A 21,728-nucleotide genomic window follows, 5' to 3' on the forward strand; every position below is an offset into this window, starting at 1 on the left:
CGGAAGTCAGTCGCAGAACGCGCGCGCGTCCGTGACGTGCCAATCCTCTGAAACGTGTTTATGTTGTTTACAAGTTCATCATGTGAGAAAGTCCTAAAAGTCAAATTGTCCACTCAATACACGCCACGCGACTTTTCCTTCTTATGACGCGATATGAAAAGGGAAAGAAAATGGGTGTGGAACGTCACGCCGTTAACAACCAAACGACAATTCTTCGACATTGCCTCGCCGTGCATATATGTATATTTTTAGCGATATTATTTTTTTTTGTTCGAGGCAACACTATTTAATAAAACATGTTCGGATTCCGCCGGTGTTATCCCCAGCTCGAAACTGGTTGCCAAGCATTGCATCATTCCTTTCATGTGACTCCCATACGCCCCAAATTCGTCCTGGCCGTCTTACGACTGCATCACAACTGCGCCTCGCACAAACTACGCATTTCACAACCTAGCATTGCCTGTCTTGGGAAAAACCCCGCCCATCTCAGCTAAAAATCCAGCCCTATCATTGGATGTCGTCAAGGAAAACGGATCAAGTAAAGCCTGGTGATTGGTTTGCTTTTACGCCGATCAGTGACGACACACGGTAGCCCCAATTTGCCTGACATATTTCGGTTGGCTTCGGTCTTTATAAACACCATCGGGAGTTTCCGTTTCAGCACATTCGGCCGTCAAGAGTTGAACAATGGTTAACATGAGCTATCAACCATTTTCACTAAACTATCTATATACGATCCAGCGACAGTCGAGACGTCGAACAAATAAAAGGAAAAGGGTAAGTGACAACCTTTGACTTTTTTGGGTGTTTTTTTCTCCCCCCTCCTCCAAATCTGGGCGACATAAAAATAATTTTGCCGGTTGCCTATTTTAGTTATTTTTAAACATTTCCCTCCTATAATAACATTTACTTTATACTTTAAAAGTCATCGGATGTCTTAATTTGTATTTTCTTCAGAGCTGTCACTTGAGTCGCGCAAACTTTCAACACCGACGTTCAAGTGCATCAAAGTTCAAGACACTATAAATTAACTTTATTCTTTTTAATTTACGAATACTTAAGTCTATTTTACTGGGACTTGTTTTCAAAAATCAGCAATATAAAAAGCGGCTTCTTTAAAATTAAAAACTAAATCAAACACACGGAAATACAAACACTTACAAACGCAACTCCTGTTTTGAACTTAACTAAATGTATCATTATTTTTATATTGTATGTTTTTTTTAAATTAAATCTTGCTTTTTCTCAAGTTTCTCCCCGTTTTAGCCCCTTGGAATTTTCTTTTTCTTTTCCATGACGTAATTGCCTTTATTTCCTAGCGGTCAATTCAATAAGACCGGACGAAAATAAAAATAAAACCCCATTGATATTTTAACTTATCTAAAGAAACTAACAGTTTATAAATGTTCTTAATTCCTAAATAACATGACAGCTTTTGAAGGAATGTGCCTGTGGTGTCATTTTTCTGAAGCGTGGAAGCGCAACGTTATCAAAACTCGTCTTGTTGTCGCTCTAAAAAACGCAATAAAAATTGAAAATGATCAATTTTATCGTCTTATTTTTCGATATAGCCACAATAAACGTTTAAAGTCAGCGAAGGGCACGACTGTCACGGGGCAAGAGGTTGAAAATCAAAGTCTAGTCGCCATCCTCTTCTTGTTTATCGATTACAGCGCCTGTTGTGCATGTCTTCCGACGCAAGGGGCGCAATTGAGCAAATATTGGTCTTTGTTTCCAACGACTGTCGTTGCTTTTTTCTGCTTGACATGTATTAATTCAAGTAAAACTTATATAAAAACATCTTTCTTCCAGATTTGTAGGGGCACAATATCCTCAACAGATCTACAGACTTGATTAAGGGAGTCCTAAAAGGTAAATACATTTCTCATTCATCATTTTTGGGCAGGTGTTCCTTTTCAAATTGATTGATTACTTAGTTTTTTTTCCTAAAAAAATGCATATTTAACATTTTAACAAATTTAGGTTTAATGACTAATTTAATAAACAGTTTTGTGCTTGTCTCTTTTAATGTATTTTAAATTTTTAACTCGTTTTTAAATCATTTGTTGACGTGAACACACACTTTTCCATTAAATGTAGCTTCAAATTTCCAATCAATTGATTCAGTGTAATTAATATTATGTCTATTTAGGAGTTTAATTTAATAATTATAGCAATGTAATTTAAAAAAAAATAATGATTTACCTGGAATTACAAAATTTGGACATTTTTTTTAGCATATTTGAACCAAAAAAAAATCTTGTGTTTTGACACTAATATTTTTTAAAGGGAGTGGCATCATATTTTTTTTAAATTATGATTTGAACACACACACCTGAATTTTTGGGGGTCTTGAAAACTTGGTCCTAATGGTTGGCGCTTGTCGTCAGGTCCCGAGTGAAGCGCGTGGCCGAGTGATTTTGTGGGTTGCGAGTTTTGACTGGCGAGAGATGACTGCGGAGTGGCTTCACCTGCCCCCGCCGTACCCCCCGGGCGTGGGGCCGCTGTGTGGCGCAGAGTTGGAGGCGTGGTATGAGGACCTGCAGGACATCCTGGGCTCGGACGCGGGAGGGGCCAAGATGGCACGCGCCCCCTCGTGCGGAGAGGTCAGTATCTTAAAAAAAAAAAAAAAAAAAGGGAGACCTTGTTACTGCTCACTTTAAAATTAGATGTCAACGCATTGTTACTTGTTCATTATGGTGAGATTACACAGCGAGTCGATTGTACACTTTCTACTGAGCAACGCGCACATGAAAATGTAAGGGAATTACATAGATTTTATTTTTTATTAACTAAACTAAAATATTTTGAATTTTTTTAGGTTTATTGCCTCATTTTTTTTTTAAATACTTTCAGAAAACATGAAAAAAAGTTTATTTTATATTGTGCAATACCGAAATCTGGATGACTGATAATACAACGCAAATGGAGTACGCAATATTAATTCATCGGAATGGTATTTTTTTCCAAAAACTTTAAAAATGTACATTTGAAATTATTTTGTCAAATTTTGGTTAGTTTGTTGATATGCAATACATTGTAGGTAAATATGATTTGCAATTAAACATTTTTTTAAAAACGTGAAATAGGAATCGGCTATTAAGAAACAATTTTAAAAATGTTGGCTATATTGTAACTTGAATTTAAAAAAATTATCATTGCAATTAATGACAATTTTGAAGTATTTTTTTTAGCTTGAATCATATAACATGTCATTTTTGCAGTATGTTTGGGAAAAAATGAAATTTTAAGTGGCATAATTATACTTAACCAAATTCTTGACACAATTATGAAGTATTTTTTTTCCAAAATCCGATTTTAAATTTACATTTACACTACAATTAGTCAATAGAATTTACACAGTACATAATTTAAGGAATATAAAATAAATGGAATACCTTTTTAACATTATTATTTTTTTAGTAATACTATTGTATAGTCGAATTTGTACATAATTTAAGGAATACAAAATACATGGAATACCTTTTAACATTTTTTTTCTTTTTTTAGTAATACGATTATACAGTCAAATTTGTACATAATTTAAGCAATATAAAATAAATAGAATACCTTTTAACATTTAAAACAATCCATATCTATTATACTATTTTTCCCCTCAAGTATTCATTGAATTTTACATCAGAGAAAAAATAAATTTTATAAAATTGATTTATTTTTTTTAGTAATACTACTGTACTATGAAAAATCAATTTTTGAACACTTAATTTTCTACTTACAGAAAGAGCCCGAGTTCCTAGATGTCCTGGAAAGTTGCTCCCTAACCTGGCTAACAGAAGGCAGCCAAACTTGGGGCGAAGGAGTCCAGAGAGCAACAGATCAAGTCCACATCCAACCCCTACATCACACTTCCTCCAACTCAACTGGCACTGAAGAACGCAAAATGGAAACCGGCGGCCGTAGCGGCGACGGCGACCTCTTGCCCCCTGAGTTCTTCGAGTTCCTAAGTGAGGGCGGAATGGTGGATTCAAGCAACAGTTATTATTATCATCATCATAACCACAACCACCATCAAAACCACAACCAACAAGTTGACAACATCCCCCCCGCTTCCCCATCAGCCAGCGAAGAAGAGTTACCCTGCGTCCCCGATTCGCCGTCCTCCTCTTCGTCCTCAGCTTCGCCATCGCCTCCCCCTCAACGCTGTTTGTCCCCTTCGTCCCCATCGGGACACTCCCCCTCGCTGTTGGGAAAGCGTCGGAGGACATCGGGTCCCGAAACGTCGTCCCACAGCGCCCCCTCTCGGTCACAACGGTGCGCATCATCGTCCTCGGCGTGCCTGTCCGCTAAAAAGAGTCGCAAGGAAAGAGAGCAGGAAAACGAGAAGAAAGTGCAAGAGTTGACGGAGCAAAATGAGCGTCTGAAAGCGGAAATTGAAAGGTTGGGAGAGGAAGTGCAGAGGACCAGGCGGGCCCTCATTGAGAGACTCGTCAACACCAGGAAGTGACAAATGGCGGTGAGAAAATGTTTGTTTTAGAGCAGGGGTAGGGAACCTATGGCTCGTGAGCCATATGTGGCTTTTTTGATGGGTGTATATGACTCTCCATTAACCTGGTGAGGTAAAATATGGAAAATTACTGGTGAAAGAGTCCCGAATTAACCAATAGGAACGTTATGTTGATACTGGTATTGACAATATTTCTAATTTAGTTAATTAATTTAATCCTAATTTATATTTAATACAAAAAATATATATTTCATATAATTTTAATTAAATTTTTTCAGTACTCGCATGAATAATCGCATTGATACTGATTGATTGGGAATAGCATAATAATTTTGGTAAAATAATTCAGACTTATTGTGGTTTAAATGTGGTGAAATGTAAGAAAAAAAATGGAATATTTTTATATTTTTTTTTTTTTCAATATTGGCTCTCAAGAAATAACATTAGAAATATAATTATTATTTTATGGCTCTCGCGTGGTCAGAAAGGTTCCCGACCCCTGTTTTTAGAGTGGAAGATGGGCGAAAAACCAAAGATTTTTTTAGAGAAAAGAGATGGAAGTTGAAGATTTTAGGAGAAAAAACTAAGAATTGAAAGTGAAGATGGAAAAGAAAGATTTTTTAGTGTTGGTTTTAATGTTAAAGGGGGAAAATGAGTTAATGCTATTATGTTTTTTTGGAAGATTTTGGTGGTTTGGATGTTGGGAAGAAAGGAATTTAATTGAGGTTTTTTTTGATAGTCGCCATTTTGTAATCAGCTGTTAACTCTCTGTTAAAGGGCTAGTTCCCTGAATTTGGAACTCAGGAATGTTTTGAGATTATGGCAATCTTTCCTTCCTTTTCTATATAAGTACTTGTCTGTATACATATTTAAATACAGCAAATTGCTAAACTTTCTATACGTTTTTATCCAAAAAAAAAACAAAAAATGGTGACAAATAGTATCCAGAAGCTATTTTTCTAAAACTTCATATTCCCTGTACACACTTTATACTGTCAATTTCTACTTTCTTACTCAAATTAATCACACATATGCATGTTTTTTTGTAAAAATCCAATAATACCTGTACTTTTAACCTTTATATCTTGTCACTGTAACCCCGAAATTTGCAATTAAAGAGTTTTTCTTTGTAAAATACATGATTTGTATTTATTAAATACGTGGTCACATGATTGACAAGGGAGGTAACATGGCGTCACATTATATAATACCGAATTTAACCCTTTCAAATTGCTAAAAATAATACCCAAGTCATTTGAATACGCTCTAAAAAATAATAATAAACATTTTTTACAGCACACTTTTGTGAGACTGATGCGAAATGTTAAAGTATTTAACGTAGAGTATCAAATCAGTTTGACTTGGTGTAGGGATTTGTGTAAAAATCCCTCCATTTTCCAACGGAATTCATTTGGCTCCCTTTTTTTTTTGTGTGTTTTCATTTCCCCGCCGGCCTCGCTAGCAAAATATATTAGCCTTCGGTGCCGAGACGGCGTTGTCTCAGATCCCGTCGCGGCTTTGCCTTTGGCTAACATCCTCATCTCTCCCCCCCGTGAACATCATGTTCCCCTTTTGCCGCTATTAAGCTTCCACGCTTGTTCCCCATCACCCTCGCTCGCCTACCGCCGTTAACCGCCTCCTCCTTCAGTGACTTGACTTCTCATCTCACTTTTTCTTGCCCTTGACTGTTGTGGGTTCGGGATTTTTACCCTCGGCCAACGCCAACTGCTTTTTCAGTTCCAATAATTGAGAGACTTGGGCTGTGATGACCGCCTTGTCGGCCTTTTGTGCTTTTAGAGCTCGCACTTTTTCGCCCTGGGAGTGAAGACAAAGTGTTTTTGTAAATTGTTTTAGGTCAAAAAATAAGACATCAGTAAAGATTACAATGTATTGTATTGCATGTAAGAGCAAAGCCAGTAAATAAGTACTATACTAATATAAGGTAGTACCAATGTAACTTTGTCCCTTTATTAACATTAGCTAGCATTATGATAAAGCAAATATTTAATTAAGTTTATTAAGATAATTTAGTATAAACTTGATTTTTAATACATTTTACCCCCCAAAAAGTGTAAAAATTAAATATAATAACAAACGAGCCAGTGTCTTTAATTTCAATTAATATTGTTGTCCCTTTATTATCTTAACCTAGCATTAGGATATAATAAAATTTAATTATGAGTTTATTAGGATAATTCAGCATATTTTTGATTTTGAATACATTATTTAACCCCAAAAAAGAATGTAAAAATTAAATACAATAACAAAATGGGCTAGTCTTTAATTTTAATTTAATTTAGTAAGCTTTGTAATTACACATATACAATTTAAAATATATTTATAGATATTACTATAAACTTAAACTTTGCATAAAAATTAAAAACAATAACAAATGGTCTAGTCTTTAATTAAATTTAGTAAGGTTTGTAATTAAACAAATACAATAAAATAAAAAAAAAAAAAAAAAAAAAATATATATATATATATATATATAGCATAGATTTTATTCATTGTCTAATAATTAAAATAAAAAAAATAGAGTGTATTACGATAATTCAGCAATAATTTGATTTTGAATACCTAATTTAGTGTAAAAATTAAATACAATAACAAATGGGCTAATGTCTTTAATTTCAATTTGATTAAGTATGCTTTTTAATCACCCATACAATTTAAAATGTAATATTTATAGCATAGATCCCACCCCAATTATAGTTTTCATAATTTTTTTCATTAGAGTTAATAACCCTGTGGGACACCCTATTTCTAATATAAATCCTAAACTGTAGTATCAAATCCTGGTATGTAGAAATCCATATAAAAAACAAACTTCAGTTTTCCGAGTTCCAATTACATAAAGACATCACCTGCTCAGCCACAGCCTGTGTCAGCTGCCGTGCTTTTTCCGGGTCTGCTCCGGTATTCTCTTCCATCGCAGGGGCAACAGCAGCGGCCGACTGTGGGCCGGCGGCATTTTGAGTCGGCGCCTGCCATCGCAAAGGAAACAAACACCATACGTTATTTCTGACTTGGTTTTCAACAAATTCTTTGTCAAAGTGCCGATGGGTTTTCACAAACAGACACTGGACTCACGGCGAAAAGACAACAAAGAAATGAGCTATAGTACTAGTTTTGTGAAAGCATGCACTAATGCAGGATGGGTGAGCAAACTATGGCCCGCGGGCCACATTCGGCCCGTTATGCTTTTTAATCCGGCCCGCCGACGCATTTCAAAAAATGTTTTTTTCATTTTTTTTTTAATTTTATTCCCCAAGATGGCGCTGTTACGCAGAAGCCAGTGGCAGTAGCTCTGTCCATTCTTATTTGTTTTTCATGTTTTTCAGCCCCACTATCTTTTTTCTAAATGACATTTTAATATTTCTTAAAACATTCCTTTTTACTTTACTTTGTAGTACTTTATACTTTTTACTTTAATGATGAGTGATGAGTATGTTAATACTTTAGTCCCTTTTTTCAGTTTATATTTCATATGTACTGTTAACGGATGCACTTTTTTATATGTATCGTATCTTGTGCTGACCCGGACCATCTGTCAAATTTTTTAAGTCAATGTGGTGGCCCCCGGGCTCAAAAGTTTGCCCACCCCTAGTCTAATGGTTCAATGACAGTAACACTGTGGACTCAATGCACACAACACTAGTGGTACCTTCTTTTTTGCTGGTTCATCTTCAGGCTAGAAGGCAGTTGATAAAAAAGTTTAGATAAGTCTTTTAAAAATCGCATTCCTTCATAAAATACAAAGGATCTATTGTCTTTTTTTGGTGGTTCAAGCAAGTATTCAGTCCGCCTGTACCATTTGTATAGGGAGACGTCAGTGTTAGCTGCTATTTCCATTTGCACAAGTGAGTCAATCTGATTCTTTGCTATTAGATATACCTGTTTTCCGCCAAATTTCTTCTTCAAAGCTTCAATCTGCTCCACCTCCAGTTTTTGAAACAATGGGCTCACCTAAAAAGGAGAATGGAAAATTTCACTGTTAGTTGATATTTGTGTGTTTGTCAGTATTTGTTGTTTTCTTTTTAAGAAAATGAAGGATAGCAATGTTTAAAAGTAATTGAAAAAACAAATATGACAGCAAAAAAATCTGAAATCGGTTATGAATTTTTCACCCAAAAAAATGTGTGGAAACACCTATCTGACCATAGATAAAAATTTTTTATCTAATTTAATATAAATAGTTATATATATATTTATATTAGTAATTTAAAAACACCAAATATGACAGCAAAAAATCTTAAATCAGTTATAAATTTTGCACCCAAAAATGTGTAAAACACCTATCTGACCATCGATAAATTTTTATTGTATCTAATTTTATATAAATATATATTAAGTAATTAAAAAAAAACTAATACAACAGCAAAAATCTGAAATCAGTTTTAAATTTTGCATCCAAAAATGTGTCAAAACACCTATCTGACCATTGGTACATTTTTATAATATCAAATTTTATATAAATATATATATGCATATATATAGATAAGTAATAAAAAATAACCTAACATGACAGCAAAAATACCTGAAATCAATTTTAAATTTTGCATCCAAAAATGTGTGAAAAATCTGACCATACAGACATTTTTATTGTATCTAATATTATACATAATTAATTTTATCCCTATTTATTTTGTATGCAGTTTCAAGCTCTTTAAATCTCATTGTACTTGTATAATGACAATAAAAGTATTCAATTCAATGTGTTATTTAACAAGTGTGCAGGGCATGCAGTTCAAGTTAGCCCAATTTACACTCGTACTTGTACTCACAGTGCCGATGACGTGGCCGGCGTTGAGGACTCGTGTGAAGGCGCCCTTGTCGCACAGCAAGGTGCTGACGCAAGAATCAGGCGCGTTGAGTTGATCCCGGATGGTTTGGCTGACCGCTGGCATGTAGGGCAGAAGCATGACGGACAGCAAGCAGGCGACATTGACGGATACGCCGGTGACGGCGCCCGCGCGTTGCCTGAAGGGGGGAAATGATAGATTCGGATTACTGCTCCTGTAAAATTGAATTTCAAATGAGGGAGAAAGAGAATGAACCAAAAAGTGTCCAAAAAAAGGAAGGGATCGCCAGATAAAGTAATCACACTATCAAGATGAATTAATTTGGCCCCTTCGAGAACCTTGATTTTTATTTAATGTACGATACTGAATTTCACTATAGATACAAATTGAACTCTTTGAAAAACAAATGGCTGAATGTTAGGACCAACCGTATGTATACATGTACATCTATATGTATATATGTACATTGAGTATACATATATACATATAGTATACTATACTATGTGTATAAATGTATATGATGTTTATATGTATACAAAATGTATATCTGAATACTATATGTATAATTGTATATATGTATACTATATGTATAAATGTATATGTATACTATATGTATAAATGTATATATGTATACTTAGTATACATATATACAAACATATAGTATACTATAGTATGTGTATATATGTATACTATATGTATACTTTGTGTATACATGTATACTATATGTATATATGTATACTATGTGTATACTTTGTGCATATATGTATACTATATGCATATATGTATACTATTTGTATACTACATGTATATATGTATACTATTTGTATACCATATGTATACTATATGTGTATATGTATACTATTTGTATACTATGTGTATATGTATATATGTATACTATTTGTATACTATGTGTATATGTATATATGTATACTATATGTATATATGTACATAAATGTTTACATAAATACACATTTCAGCAACATAACTATATATTCACTTATATATTTATTTATGTATGTATTTACTAACTTACTTATTACCTATTTATTTACGTCTAAAATGTCACATGCTGTGTCTGTATTCTCCCCCTCTTGCTACTGTGACAATGAAATCTAGTTACAATAAAGTTATCCAATCCAAAATGTGATGGCTTTTAGCTCCAACTGGTCATCAAGATCTCACCTTTCTCCATCTCCTCCCTTGATCTTCTTCCAAGGTTCATTTACTTGGATATACTGGTTACCATGGCGCGAGATGTTGAGGATGTGTTTGAGAGCGTCGCGGATTCTGGTGGGAACATGAAAACGCCACTTTAATTCATCGCCTGACTCTTTCAATGCTATTAACCACATCAGAAATCCAATCTATTTTTTACCATTTACATTCCTCTCCCTCCCAATTCAAAATGCATTGGACCTCCATCCCCGCCAATGGCAATAAATACATTTTTTGGGTATAAAAAAAAGTCATGTAAAAATATACGATGCATAATTCAAAGCAGTCTTACTTGACTTTGTCCATGAGCTGGATGTACTGCTGTAGTTCCCAACCCACTAAAGCCAAGAGCTTCTTATCTTCCTGCTGCAGCTCCATGTCAGGCACGCGGCCATCAAAGAACTTGGAAACAAACATGCCGGCTCTAGAGAATTGGGTAGTAGAGGGTTTTTTTTGGGGGGCAGAGAGGTTGAAGTAGGGTGAAAAACCACAGAAAAGCAAGAAGGGGTCGTCAAGAGAGCGGGAAAAGCCGGCCAAAAATCAGCGGGGAGAGTACTACAGATGAAAAAAGCGGGCTAGCCGCCACGCTAATTGCCGATAAATTATATATGCTGTGTGCTTTGCTGATGTAAACGAACATAAGAGCTCTCCCTTTGAGCCTCTTCACTACAAATCATCGGGTGGAGTTGTATGCGCTCATCAGTGGGATCCTCGGTCCTGATGCAACACGTTTTGACGGAATTCCGTCCAAAAAAATGCTTTTGGCGACATGGTCACGTGGCGAATGGTAAAGTGCACTTTAACCTAAACGAGTGGTGGTCAAACTATGGCCCACGGGCCACATTTGGCCCGTTAGGCTTTTTAATCCGGTCCGCTAACGTTGTCCAAATGTTTTTTTAATTTTTATTTATTTATTTTATTCCCCAAGATGGGGCCGTTACCAAGTCAAACATGGGCAAACTACGGCCCTCGGGCCACATTTGGCCCGATAGGCTTTTTAATCCGGCCCACCGACGTTGTCCAAATTATGTTTTTTCAAATTTTTATTTATTTTTTATTTTATTCCCCAAGATGGCGCTATCACGTGGAAGCCATTGGCAGTACCTGTCTCCACTCTTATTTGTTTTTGTGTTTTACAGCTCTTCGATCTTTTTTTAAATGACATTTTAATATTTCTTAATACATTCCTTTTTATTTTACTTTGTAGTACTTTATACTTTTTACTCTCATGATGAGTGATGAGTATGTTGATACTTTAGTCCTTTTTTTCTGTTTATGTTGCATATGTACTGTTAACGGATGCACTTTTTTATTTGTATCGTATCTTGTGTTGACCCGGCCCATCTGTCAAATTTTTTAAGTCAATGTGGTGGCCCCCGGGCCCAAAAGTTTGCCCACCTTTGACCTAAACTATAGTTTTTACTTTAATGATGAGTGATGAGTATGTTAATACTTTAGTCTATTTTTTCTGTTTATTTTTCATATATACTGTTAACGGATGCACTTTTTTATTTGTATCAAATCTTGTGCTGACCCGGCCCATCTGGCAAATTTTTAAAGTCAATGTTGTGGCCCCCGGGCCCAAAAGTTTGCCCACCCCTGACCTAAAATATATTTTTTTGTGGTTTGCGTGCCCGGAATGTTGACAGCGTGGGATATGGTGATATTAATGACGTCACGATTTGAAGTCTGGTTTTCATCCGAGCACCTCCGGCTGGATGCAGTTTAAGATCTTTTAAACCCAATTAAGGCCTTAACGTTTGCTGCCTGAGAATTTTTGAAGATCAAGGTGCTTTGAAAAAAAATAAGTCAAAAGGGAAACATATGATGAGATGTGGAATTTAACCACATTTTTTTTGAAGTTATGACGAGATGGGCTAATTGGGTATGATATTACACCATCCCAAACATATTTACAAAACGCAGAGAGAATCTCTTGAAATAGTTGCGTCTCCAACAATCAGCGATCCTAATTGGACCAGATGTTTAAACGAATTAGCCTCCTTTTCAAATTCATGTTGACTGGATGAAAGAGAAACTCGTTTCCACTAAGAAGCAATAAAGGAATTTGTCAGCAACAGCCGACAAGTACCATATTTTCTCGCATATAAGCCGTATTTGTTGCCCCAAAAATTATGACTGAATCGAGGGTAAGGCTTATATGCGCATAAATTAGACTTGACATGCATGAAACTGAAAGGTGACAAAGACAAAACGCCATAACATAAAACAATGCAGTCATTTAATTCAAAATGGAGAAAAGATAAACAGATAAAACACTAAAAAATATATATATTGACGTTTATGAATGAAATTTATGATATTAACCCAAATAAATGCACTATTTATTCATACAGATGATTATTTTTAAGATTTTTTCCTTCAAATTAACATTTGTACTCCCTATTAAAACCATAAATATGGAGGTTAAAGTTATGAATCAGGGCTTATACGCGAGAAATTGTAAAATTCGACAATTTTAAGGCAAGTTTACGAAATGCCATAACGCAAGACAATTAAAACCATGAGTATGAAGCTGAAAATTATGAATCAGGGGGCGTTAAGGCATTTTTAAGGGTACGGCTTATACGAGGGAAATTGTCAAATTCAAGTATTTTAAGGTATTTATAAGGGTGCGGCTTATACGAGGGAAATTGTCAAATTCAACTATTTTGAGGTACTTTCAAAGGGTGCGGCTTATATGCGAGAAAATACGGTATGTCAATTTTATTTCAGTCTTAAAGGAAAAGATAACATCTTTATCATAAGTCACATACTCTCTTTAATGAGTCACCAACCTGTTAATGAAGTTCCCCAAATTGTTGAGCAGCTCAGAGTTGTTTTTCAGCGCCATGTCAGCCCACGAGAACGTCGAATCCTGCCCCTCAGGACGCACGTATAGCAAGTAGAAGCGCCACACGTCGGACGGAATACCCGTATCCTTCGCCATGTCACCAAAGACACCGACGCCGCGGCTTTTGGAGAATTTAGTGTCTTCATAATTTAGATATTCTGCACACAAATCAGAATATTACATGCCGGTTGTAGTTGCATCATGAATTAATCATGCCATTCTCAATTATTCAACAAGTAAAAATGTTAATGACTGCAATTCTAAATGCGTACCCGTGGCGACTAAGTGATTAACCAGTGTGTAGTTGTCCTGAGCTCCCAAGAGAGAGCAGGGAAACACCACACTATGGAATGGGACGTTATCCTTGGCCATAAAGTTGTACAGCTCCACCTGGTGGCAGACAAACAACACTGCAACTTGAAGATGACATCATATTAGATCATCGTGAGATCATCCCGTTCAAAGAGGACTTATCAGCTCTTCCCAGCCCCCACCCTAAATACACACACATATACACACATATACACACATATATACACATATACACACATATACACACATAGCAATCGCTCAATCCAGAAGGTTTTAGATGGAAAGAGATGAGATGAATCTATGTGAAGGAAGACATTGCCTACAAGGGCTAACTGTTGGATTTTTCTATTTCATCTGTTGGATCTCGTATCGTCGCCGCTAAAAGCGTGATATTTATTTCATTCTATCTGTGGGATTTGAAGTCGTGTCTGCCAATGCAACAGACTAAGAAGCTTATCACAGATATCAAGACAAATTCTGCATTACCTTATCCGGATTCTTCCACCAGTGTTCCCATTTTTCTGTGTAGTTGGCAGTGATGGAAATATAACCGATAGGGGCGTCGAACCACACGTAGAAAACCTAGGGGAAACATTGAAACTTTATATTTGCAAATTCATGTGCTTTTTTTTTTGGATTGGATAACTTTTCATTCCGTATTCGGGAAATGTCGTTGTCACAGTAGCAAGAGGGTGAGAATAAATCAGAAAAAGACATTTTAGACATTAATAAATAGGTAATAAGTTAATAAATAAATATATACATAAATAAGCATGTTGCTGAAATATATACACATACACATATATATACACATATACACATATTTATATATACATATACATAAATATATAAATATACATATATACACATACATACACATACATTTATATATACACATACATATTGCACACATAAATACATATATTCACATATATACACATATACATCTATACACATATATACACATATATACACATATATACACATATATACATATATACACATATATACACATATATACACATACATACACATACATACACATACATACACATATACATATATACACATACAGGGTGTCTGAAAAAATGTACTCACTAAAGGTTTTGTGGTCATTCTAAAAGTGAGTATATTTTTTGAGACACCCTGTATATACATATATACACACAAATACACAAATACATATATACACATATATATACACATACACACATATACACACACACATATACACACATATACACACACACATATACACACATATACACACATATACACACATATACACATATATACACATATATACACATGCACACACACATACACAAATAAACGAAAAATGAGCAAACCTTTTCTTTAAAGTCAGGGTGAGGTACTGGCGTCCCCCAACGCAGATCTCTAGTGATGCAACGAGGTTTGAGTCCATCTCTGAGCCAGGAACGAGTGATCTGTTTGGCATTGGTTGTCCAGTCTCCACTGCTAGTGGATTTATCCAACCACTGCTCCAACTGAGGCTCTAACTAGAGAGTAGTACAAACAAAATAAGGCTTTCACACGGCCTTGAACGAAAAAAAACTGAAAACCTTTTACCTTCGGAAGGTCCAGGAAAAGATGTTTGGATGAGCGGATGACTGGAGTTTGTCCACACACTTTACAGTGAGGTTCCTATTATTAGATGTTGACTTTGTTGTTAGTCAGCTTGATTTTAAAGTGACTTCCAAATATGGCAGTTGGCCATAATCATGTTCCAGATATTTCACTAAAGCAGACCAACCTTGAGTTCCACTGCATTGATGAGTCGCCCACACTTGTCGCATTGGTCGCCGCGAGCATCCGGGTAGTTACAGTAAGGGCAGGTGCCTTCCACGAAGCGGTCAGCGAGAAAACGCTGACATGTCTCGCAACGCAACTGTTCCACCGTGTCTTCCATCAGAAAGCCATTCTCGTGAATCCGCCAGAAAATGTTTTGCGCGATTCTGGGTGACAAAAATTGGAGCACAAAGTCAGTTTAAAAACAAAAAAATGAACTCTGTAAAAATGAAAACATTGAAGACTAGAAGTGGTCCGTATTTTCACGACTATAAGGCGCACCACACTATAAGGTGCACAGTCAATGAAGGACATTTTAATTTTTTTGTCCATATATAAGGCGCACTGGATTATAAGGCGCCCTGTCTATTTTGGAGAAAATTGAAGACTTTTAAGTGCGCCTTATAGTGGTGAAAATGCGGTACTTTGCTTTAGGAACTTTAAAATGGTATTGGAGCAGGGAAAGGTCAACAGAATAAAAATAGAGTTGGATCAAAATGAGAAAGCTCTTAACACAAAAAAGTCTGTATTCTAATTTATTTAGCAAAAAAATAGCTTCTGCGGTAATATTACAGATCAACATCTGCTATTAATGGAAGAAGAGTGAATATTTTGTATTTACCTAGTTACATTACAGCTTATTTAACATAAATAAAACTGCAAAAATACTCCAAGTTTACCCAAAAAGTCATTTTAAATCTAAAATGACAATGCTGTCCTACATTAAACAGTTTTTTTTTTTTTACTTACTCTGTCTGCTTTTCAGTTGTAGTCCTTCCAAAGAAGTCAAAGTCTATTTGGAACCACTCGTAGATGCTGGCGTGAATGGCGTGGTACTTGTCACAGATCTGTTGGGGGGTCAGGCCTTCCTCACGGGCTTTGTTTTCTGTGGCCGTTCCGTACTCGTCTGTCCCGCAAACAAACAGCGAGTTCCAGCCTCGTAATCGGCCGTATCTTGTAGAAGAAAATTGTAAAAGTCTTGTGAGCAGTACAACCAGGAGGCGTGTCCATAACAGTCAACTTTTTACCACTGTAGCTGGGTGCAATAATAGCATGAGGTACATATAACGCATGTATATAGGCTAATATTTTAATCATCGACCTTATCGACTATTGGGATGTGCTGACATGTAAGATACGTTTTTTTTCTTGAATTTCATTTATAAACGTCAAAATGTATTTTGTTTAGCATTTTATTTTTTCTCTATTTTGAAATAAATGACCATAACCACCACATTGTCTTGGGTGATTTTTTTCGTCTTTGTCACCTTTTGTGCATGTTAAGTCTAATTTGTGCACATATAAGCCGCACCCTCAATTTGGTGGACATTATTTTGAGCAAAAAATAGGACATACCGTATTTTCACGACTATAAGGTGCACTGCATTATAAGGCGGACCCTCAACGAATGACACTTACATTTTTTCCATATATAAGGCTCACTGGATTATAAGACGCCCTGTCTATTTTGGAGAAACTTTCAGACTTTTAAGTGCGCCTTATAGTCGTAAAAATACGGTATATGCGAGAAAATAGGTAAGTTATATCACGCTAACTCAATCTTTTGCATTTTCCCTTTTGCTTACCTGGAGAAGACATCAGCACTGAGAACACAACCAATGATGTTGCCCAAATGGGGCACGTTGTTGACATATGGCAAGGCGCTGGTAAGCAGAATGTTTCGTTTGCCTTCCTGTGGCAGACTGAAAGCAAAGAAATTGATTTATATCAAGAAAAAAAATGCTATGATTGTATAGCAAACATAACATACATTGGATGGCGTCTGTCTATGGCTGCTGATGGACCATTTGAACCTTTATTCCAGATCTGAGCAGCAACTTCCATTTCTTCCTCAGACACTGTACGTTCCCCTTCCTCATTCTCAACACAGAAAAGACAGTTTGGTACTTTAAACTAGAATTAAGCACCTAAAACAATAAATGTACAATTCATTTTTAAGTTATAGTATCCGTTGACCGACTTTCTGCAGCGTGGATCTGCGAGTGTGTTTCATTCGAGTTCATTTTTTGATCTACGCCGATGTGGCATACCTCGACGGGGCTGCCGTTGGAAGGCTGCGTGCTGCCTGGCAAGTGGACGCTCTGCGGCGCGGGCTGCCTCTGCATGAAGCTTTTTATCGCCTGCAGGCCTTTTCCCTTCAGCACTTTGTGAGATGCCGACACGCAGCTCGGTGAGGAGGCCACACGCGAAAACCAAGCCTTCAAAGTCTGGTCTTCCCCTGGGAAGGGCAAAATTTCATTTCATTTCAAGATGTCAAAATTTGCAATCTCTCTGAGGATGAGCTAAATAAGCACATACATGAGTTATATGTTTTTTTCTTTTAAATGTTTTGTGACATTTAAGAAAAGGGTCTTGTGCTAATGTGGCTAATGGAGGCCTCGTAAAGGACCATATTTATCTAGTATTAGTTTAATGGGCAATAAAAAAGTATGTATAGTTCTAATAACATTTTCAAATTTTTTGAACAAGCAATTTTGGAGAAAAAAAATTAAATACCGTATTTTCACAACTATAAGGCGCACCGCACCATAAGGCGCACCCTCAATGAATGACACATTTTATTTAATTTTTTCCATATAAAAGGCGCACTGGATTATAAGGCACCTTTTCCATTTTGTAGAAAATTGAAGACTTAAGTGCGCCTTATAGTCGTGAAAATACGGTAGCAATAAAAAAAATAAAAATAAACTTGCAAAATAATAATGCCATGAGTAGAAAAAATATACATCTAAATAAAATATATTTAGAATAATTAAAACTTTAACATATGACAACAAATTGAAAAAAATCTAGTAATTGATGCCCGATTTTTATCTTTTGGCCCCAAGTAGCTAAATTTCTGGCTGCCATTGATGACAATAGATGTACAATAGCTATTTTCAATACCAATTTCCCTATTTTACTCACTACTACAACTCTTAGGCAACTCCACTGACTCTTTCCTACCTGAAGAGAGAGCTGGCGTGGACAAAATCGGTAGCAGTGCGGCACACACAACGAGATCAGCGACCGTAACAACTTCCTGGAAAAAAACAAAAGTGAGAATGACCAAAGTGAAGTGCACAGTACAATGGAAATCAAAACTGGTAGCTTTGTTCTCATACTTTACATTAAATACATTAAAATCCCTGAATATTCAGTTTTTTATAGATCTAAAACAATATTTACTTTAGCTTTTTTAAATATATTTTTTAGATTTTACAAAATAATTTTTGAACTAAAAAACTGAAAAAAATGATTAAAAAATGACAATTATTGATTTAAAAGGGAGAAAATCAGGAAATTTAATATACATCTATACTCTTCATTTTAATTTGATCCTAAAACAGAAAGTCGACACTCATGATTTACTTTCCCGGGCCACACAAAATGATGTAAGGGGCCAGATGTGGCCCCCGGGCCACCACTTTGACACATGTATACATTTTGATAGAGGAATAGTTTTTGGTACCCCAGTTAAATTAAGCGAGGCAGCCTTGCTCAAGCTTTGGTCCAAGTAGCTGAGGGGCCCTGCCAGGACTTTGATGGCCTCCGATTCTTTCCCCTGAAGCACAGCCATGTGAAGGGCTTGAAGCAAGGCAGGCTGGAGGAAAAAAATAATAAACAAGACATTCACTACATAGGAAATGTAACTCCTTGTTTTACGACTGAGAAAAAAAAAACAATTGACTGATTGTTATTCACACAATCTAAATCCCTAACGGCTCCAAAGACACGCTGGAGCACGTTAAGCGGATTTTGAGAGTGAGAATGTGCAGACGCAGGACTGGAAAATCATTTGCATTTTTTAAAGGGTTTTGTGCAACAGTTTGGCAGCAAAAATGAGAAAGTCTGGAGTTTAAAAGTAGCAGTTTACCTGAAGTTCTGTAGCCTCCCATTCGAGCCATTGATTGCAAGCCTGGTCGCATTCTTGTCCGCTCACTTCAAACATGTAACTAAAAGAACAAGAGATATATTGTATTTACTCGCATATAAGCCGCATTTGACTGAATTGTGGGTACGGCTTATATGTGCATAAAAAGACTATGGACACAGTTTCTGGTTCTGCTTATGTCTATTTCCTTTTTAAATGGCAATAACTGTACATTTGTGATTATGAAATATAGTATCGGAATAAAACTGTAAAAATAAAGTATCGGAAAGACCACGTGCAAATTTTTTTCTGAAGATTTTCCCTTCAAAGTAACACATTTGTACTCCCTTCCCTATTTAAGCCAAAAGTGTGAATCAGGGGTCGGCTTATACGCGAGAAATAGTAAAATTCAACAATTTTGAGGCAAGACATTGTAAAATTCACCAATTTTGAGGCGAGAAATTGTAAAATTTAACAATTTTGAGGCGAAAATTGTAAATTTCAACAATTTTGAGGCGAGAAATTGTAAAATTCAACAATTCTGTGACGAGAAATTGTAAAATTCAACAATTTTGAGGCAAAAATTGTAAAATTCAACAATTTTGAGGCGAGAAAGTGTAAAATTCAATAATTTTGAGGGGAGAAATTGTAAAATTCAACAATTTTGAGGCCAGAAATTGTAAAATTCAACAATTTTGAGGCGAGAAATTGTAAAATTCAACAATTTTGAGCCAAAAATTGTAAAATTCAACAATTTTGAGCCAAAAATTGTAAAATTCAACAATTTTGAGGCGAGGAATTGTAAAATCCACCAATTTTGAGGCGAGAAATTGTAAAATTCAACAATTTTGAGGCAATTTTTAGGGTGTAGCTTCTACGCGCGGGAAGCTTATATGCGAGTAATTACACTAAGTGTATTTTAGAAGCTTTGAGAGCCATTTCAATGAACACCTTCATTAAAATCAAAGGGATAACTGAATTTTACTGACCGGCATATGGCATTGGGGCTGAAAAGATGCTGTCCATTAGGGAGGAGTAAGACTGGTATAGTTGGATAGTTCAGGAAAGGCACAAGTTTATCTAAGAAAAAGAAGTATTGGAAAAAAAACACAAAATCTCAGAATTAGTCCCATTATCATTATTTTTAAATGACCCGGGGTTTAACAATAACAAAAAAAACTAGGAAGATTGACCACGGAATGACACTTCTCCACGATGGAATTCTATTAAAATGTAAAAAAAAAATGATTTACATTGTTGAAAATATTTCAAAATAATGCACAAGCTTAATTTTTCCATATACTGTACAAGAGCCACACATGCCAGATGGTGATGGCTTAATGATTCCCGGGATCTGGATAATGAAGAAAAAGCAAACATCTGGGACGAGCAGTCCATTCCGGGGGTGGGTAGATGAATAATAATTCAGATATTTGTCTGACTTGTTTTACCACATCGTAAATGTTTGTAACCTGTTGTTCAAACATGTTTTTACAAGTTTCACCTTAAAGGCACATTTCAAACTTGAATGTTCACTGACTGATTGAATGCTTTCTAAATTTGATATTTGTTGTAAAACAATAACACACAACTGTAGGACTACTGGTATTTGTTTATGCTGACAGTTTTTTTTTGTGTTTTTGGTAGTTTTTTTTTTTAAATTATGAGTACCAAAGATATCAATTGCTGTTGAGTTTCTGTATTTAAATATATATATTTTTATGTCAGAATGTCTTCACTAGACACTTTACTCTAATTTAAACTGTAAAATAAAATGTTTGATGAAAATACATAGTCATGTAAAATAACCTGAAAATTCAAGTACACCAAAGTATTTGAACGAAATAGTACTTCGTTAGTACAGTACAAGGATGTCACGTGGTCAGGGTTGTCACATCTGAATTTGATTGACAGACCCATGCAACGAAGGTAGGAAGCATGCTTTTGTGATATCCAAATCGTCATTTTCTAGAGAAATTCAGTTCAAACGATTCAAACCAAAACGCTAAATGAATATTCAAGCTAGGGTCGATATATTTCTTGTTACATTAAGAGTTATTCCATTTTAAAGCGTCCTTCTTACCTTCGTGGTTTACAAACTGGACCTCACATTGCACTTCGGTTGCATCTAAGGCAGCCAACACTTTCAGGCAATGCGGGTTGCCTTCGCTAACGAATAGCTTCATTTGATCGTCCAATTGGGGAAAAGATCTACTTTTAAACGGGCTAAAGTGGCTAATATGTGACAACTTGCCGGTAAGTGCAATACACGCAGACACGCTGATGCAAGTTGGTCTGACGTCATTTACTAATGGCAAGTTTGTAGTTTTTAGAACGGCATCTAAACTGTAGCTTGTCCTAATAAGAACTAAATCACCCAGAAAGCGTCGCGTT

General features: G+C 35.8%; 2 protein-coding genes across 3 annotated transcripts; one reads left to right on the forward strand and one right to left on the reverse strand.

Annotated features, from left to right (window-relative positions):
* The first annotated feature begins 610 nt into the window (after positions 1–610).
* Positions 611–5,602, forward strand: ddit3 (DNA-damage-inducible transcript 3). The gene is made up of 4 exons (XM_077725534.1): positions 611–777; positions 1,813–1,872; positions 2,391–2,606; positions 3,740–5,602. The coding sequence occupies exons 3-4, from the start codon at positions 2,451–2,453 to the stop codon at positions 4,463–4,465; spliced, it is 882 nt and encodes a 293-aa protein (XP_077581660.1). The 5' UTR covers positions 611–777; positions 1,813–1,872; positions 2,391–2,450; the 3' UTR covers positions 4,466–5,602.
* Positions 5,603–5,866: 264 nt separating this feature from the next.
* mars1 (methionyl-tRNA synthetase 1) lies at positions 5,867–21,612 on the reverse strand. Of its 2 annotated transcripts, XM_077725531.1 has the most exons (22): positions 21,418–21,612; positions 20,324–20,414; positions 19,338–19,416; positions 18,933–19,064; positions 18,428–18,503; positions 17,512–17,699; positions 17,232–17,341; positions 17,047–17,163; positions 16,211–16,414; positions 15,426–15,627; positions 15,242–15,316; positions 15,001–15,171; positions 14,138–14,233; positions 13,612–13,729; positions 13,284–13,497; positions 10,778–10,909; positions 10,453–10,557; positions 9,253–9,448; positions 8,363–8,434; positions 8,133–8,159; positions 7,333–7,452; positions 5,867–6,280 (listed from the first exon to the last, which is right to left on the reverse strand). In XM_077725531.1, exons 1-22 carry the CDS (start codon positions 21,518–21,520, stop codon positions 6,131–6,133), a joined length of 2,778 nt encoding a protein of 925 aa, XP_077581657.1. In that variant the 5' UTR covers positions 21,521–21,612; the 3' UTR covers positions 5,867–6,130. The 2 variants fall into 2 exon arrangements, with proteins under 2 accessions (XP_077581657.1, XP_077581658.1); XM_077725532.1 differs by lacking the exon at positions 8,133–8,159.
* Between the last annotated feature and the right edge of the window lie 116 nt (positions 21,613–21,728).

The sequence above is a fragment of the Stigmatopora nigra genome, chromosome 10 (genome assembly GCF_051989575.1).
Source record: "Stigmatopora nigra isolate UIUO_SnigA chromosome 10, RoL_Snig_1.1, whole genome shotgun sequence".
NCBI classification, from domain to species: domain Eukaryota; kingdom Metazoa; phylum Chordata; class Actinopteri; order Syngnathiformes; family Syngnathidae; genus Stigmatopora; species Stigmatopora nigra.

Coding starts and splice junctions, on each gene's coding strand:
- ddit3 (XM_077725534.1), top strand. CDS start 2,451: ATGACTGCGGAGTGGCTTCACCTGCCCCCGCCGTACCCCCCGGGCGTG. Junction 2,607..3,739: donor GCGCCCCCTCGTGCGGAGAG/GTCAGTATCTTA, acceptor TTCTACTTACAG/AAAGAGCCCGAGTTCCTAGA.
- mars1 (XM_077725531.1), bottom strand. CDS start 21,520: ATGAAGCTATTCGTTAGCGAAGGCAACCCGCATTGCCTGAAAGTGTTG. Junction 13,730..14,137: donor GGTGGAAGAATCCGGATAAG/GTAATGCAGAAT, acceptor GTCTGCCACCAG/GTGGAGCTGTACAACTTTAT. Junction 8,435..9,252: donor CCGGCCACGTCATCGGCACT/GTGAGTACAAGT, acceptor TCTCCTTTTTAG/GTGAGCCCATTGTTTCAAAA.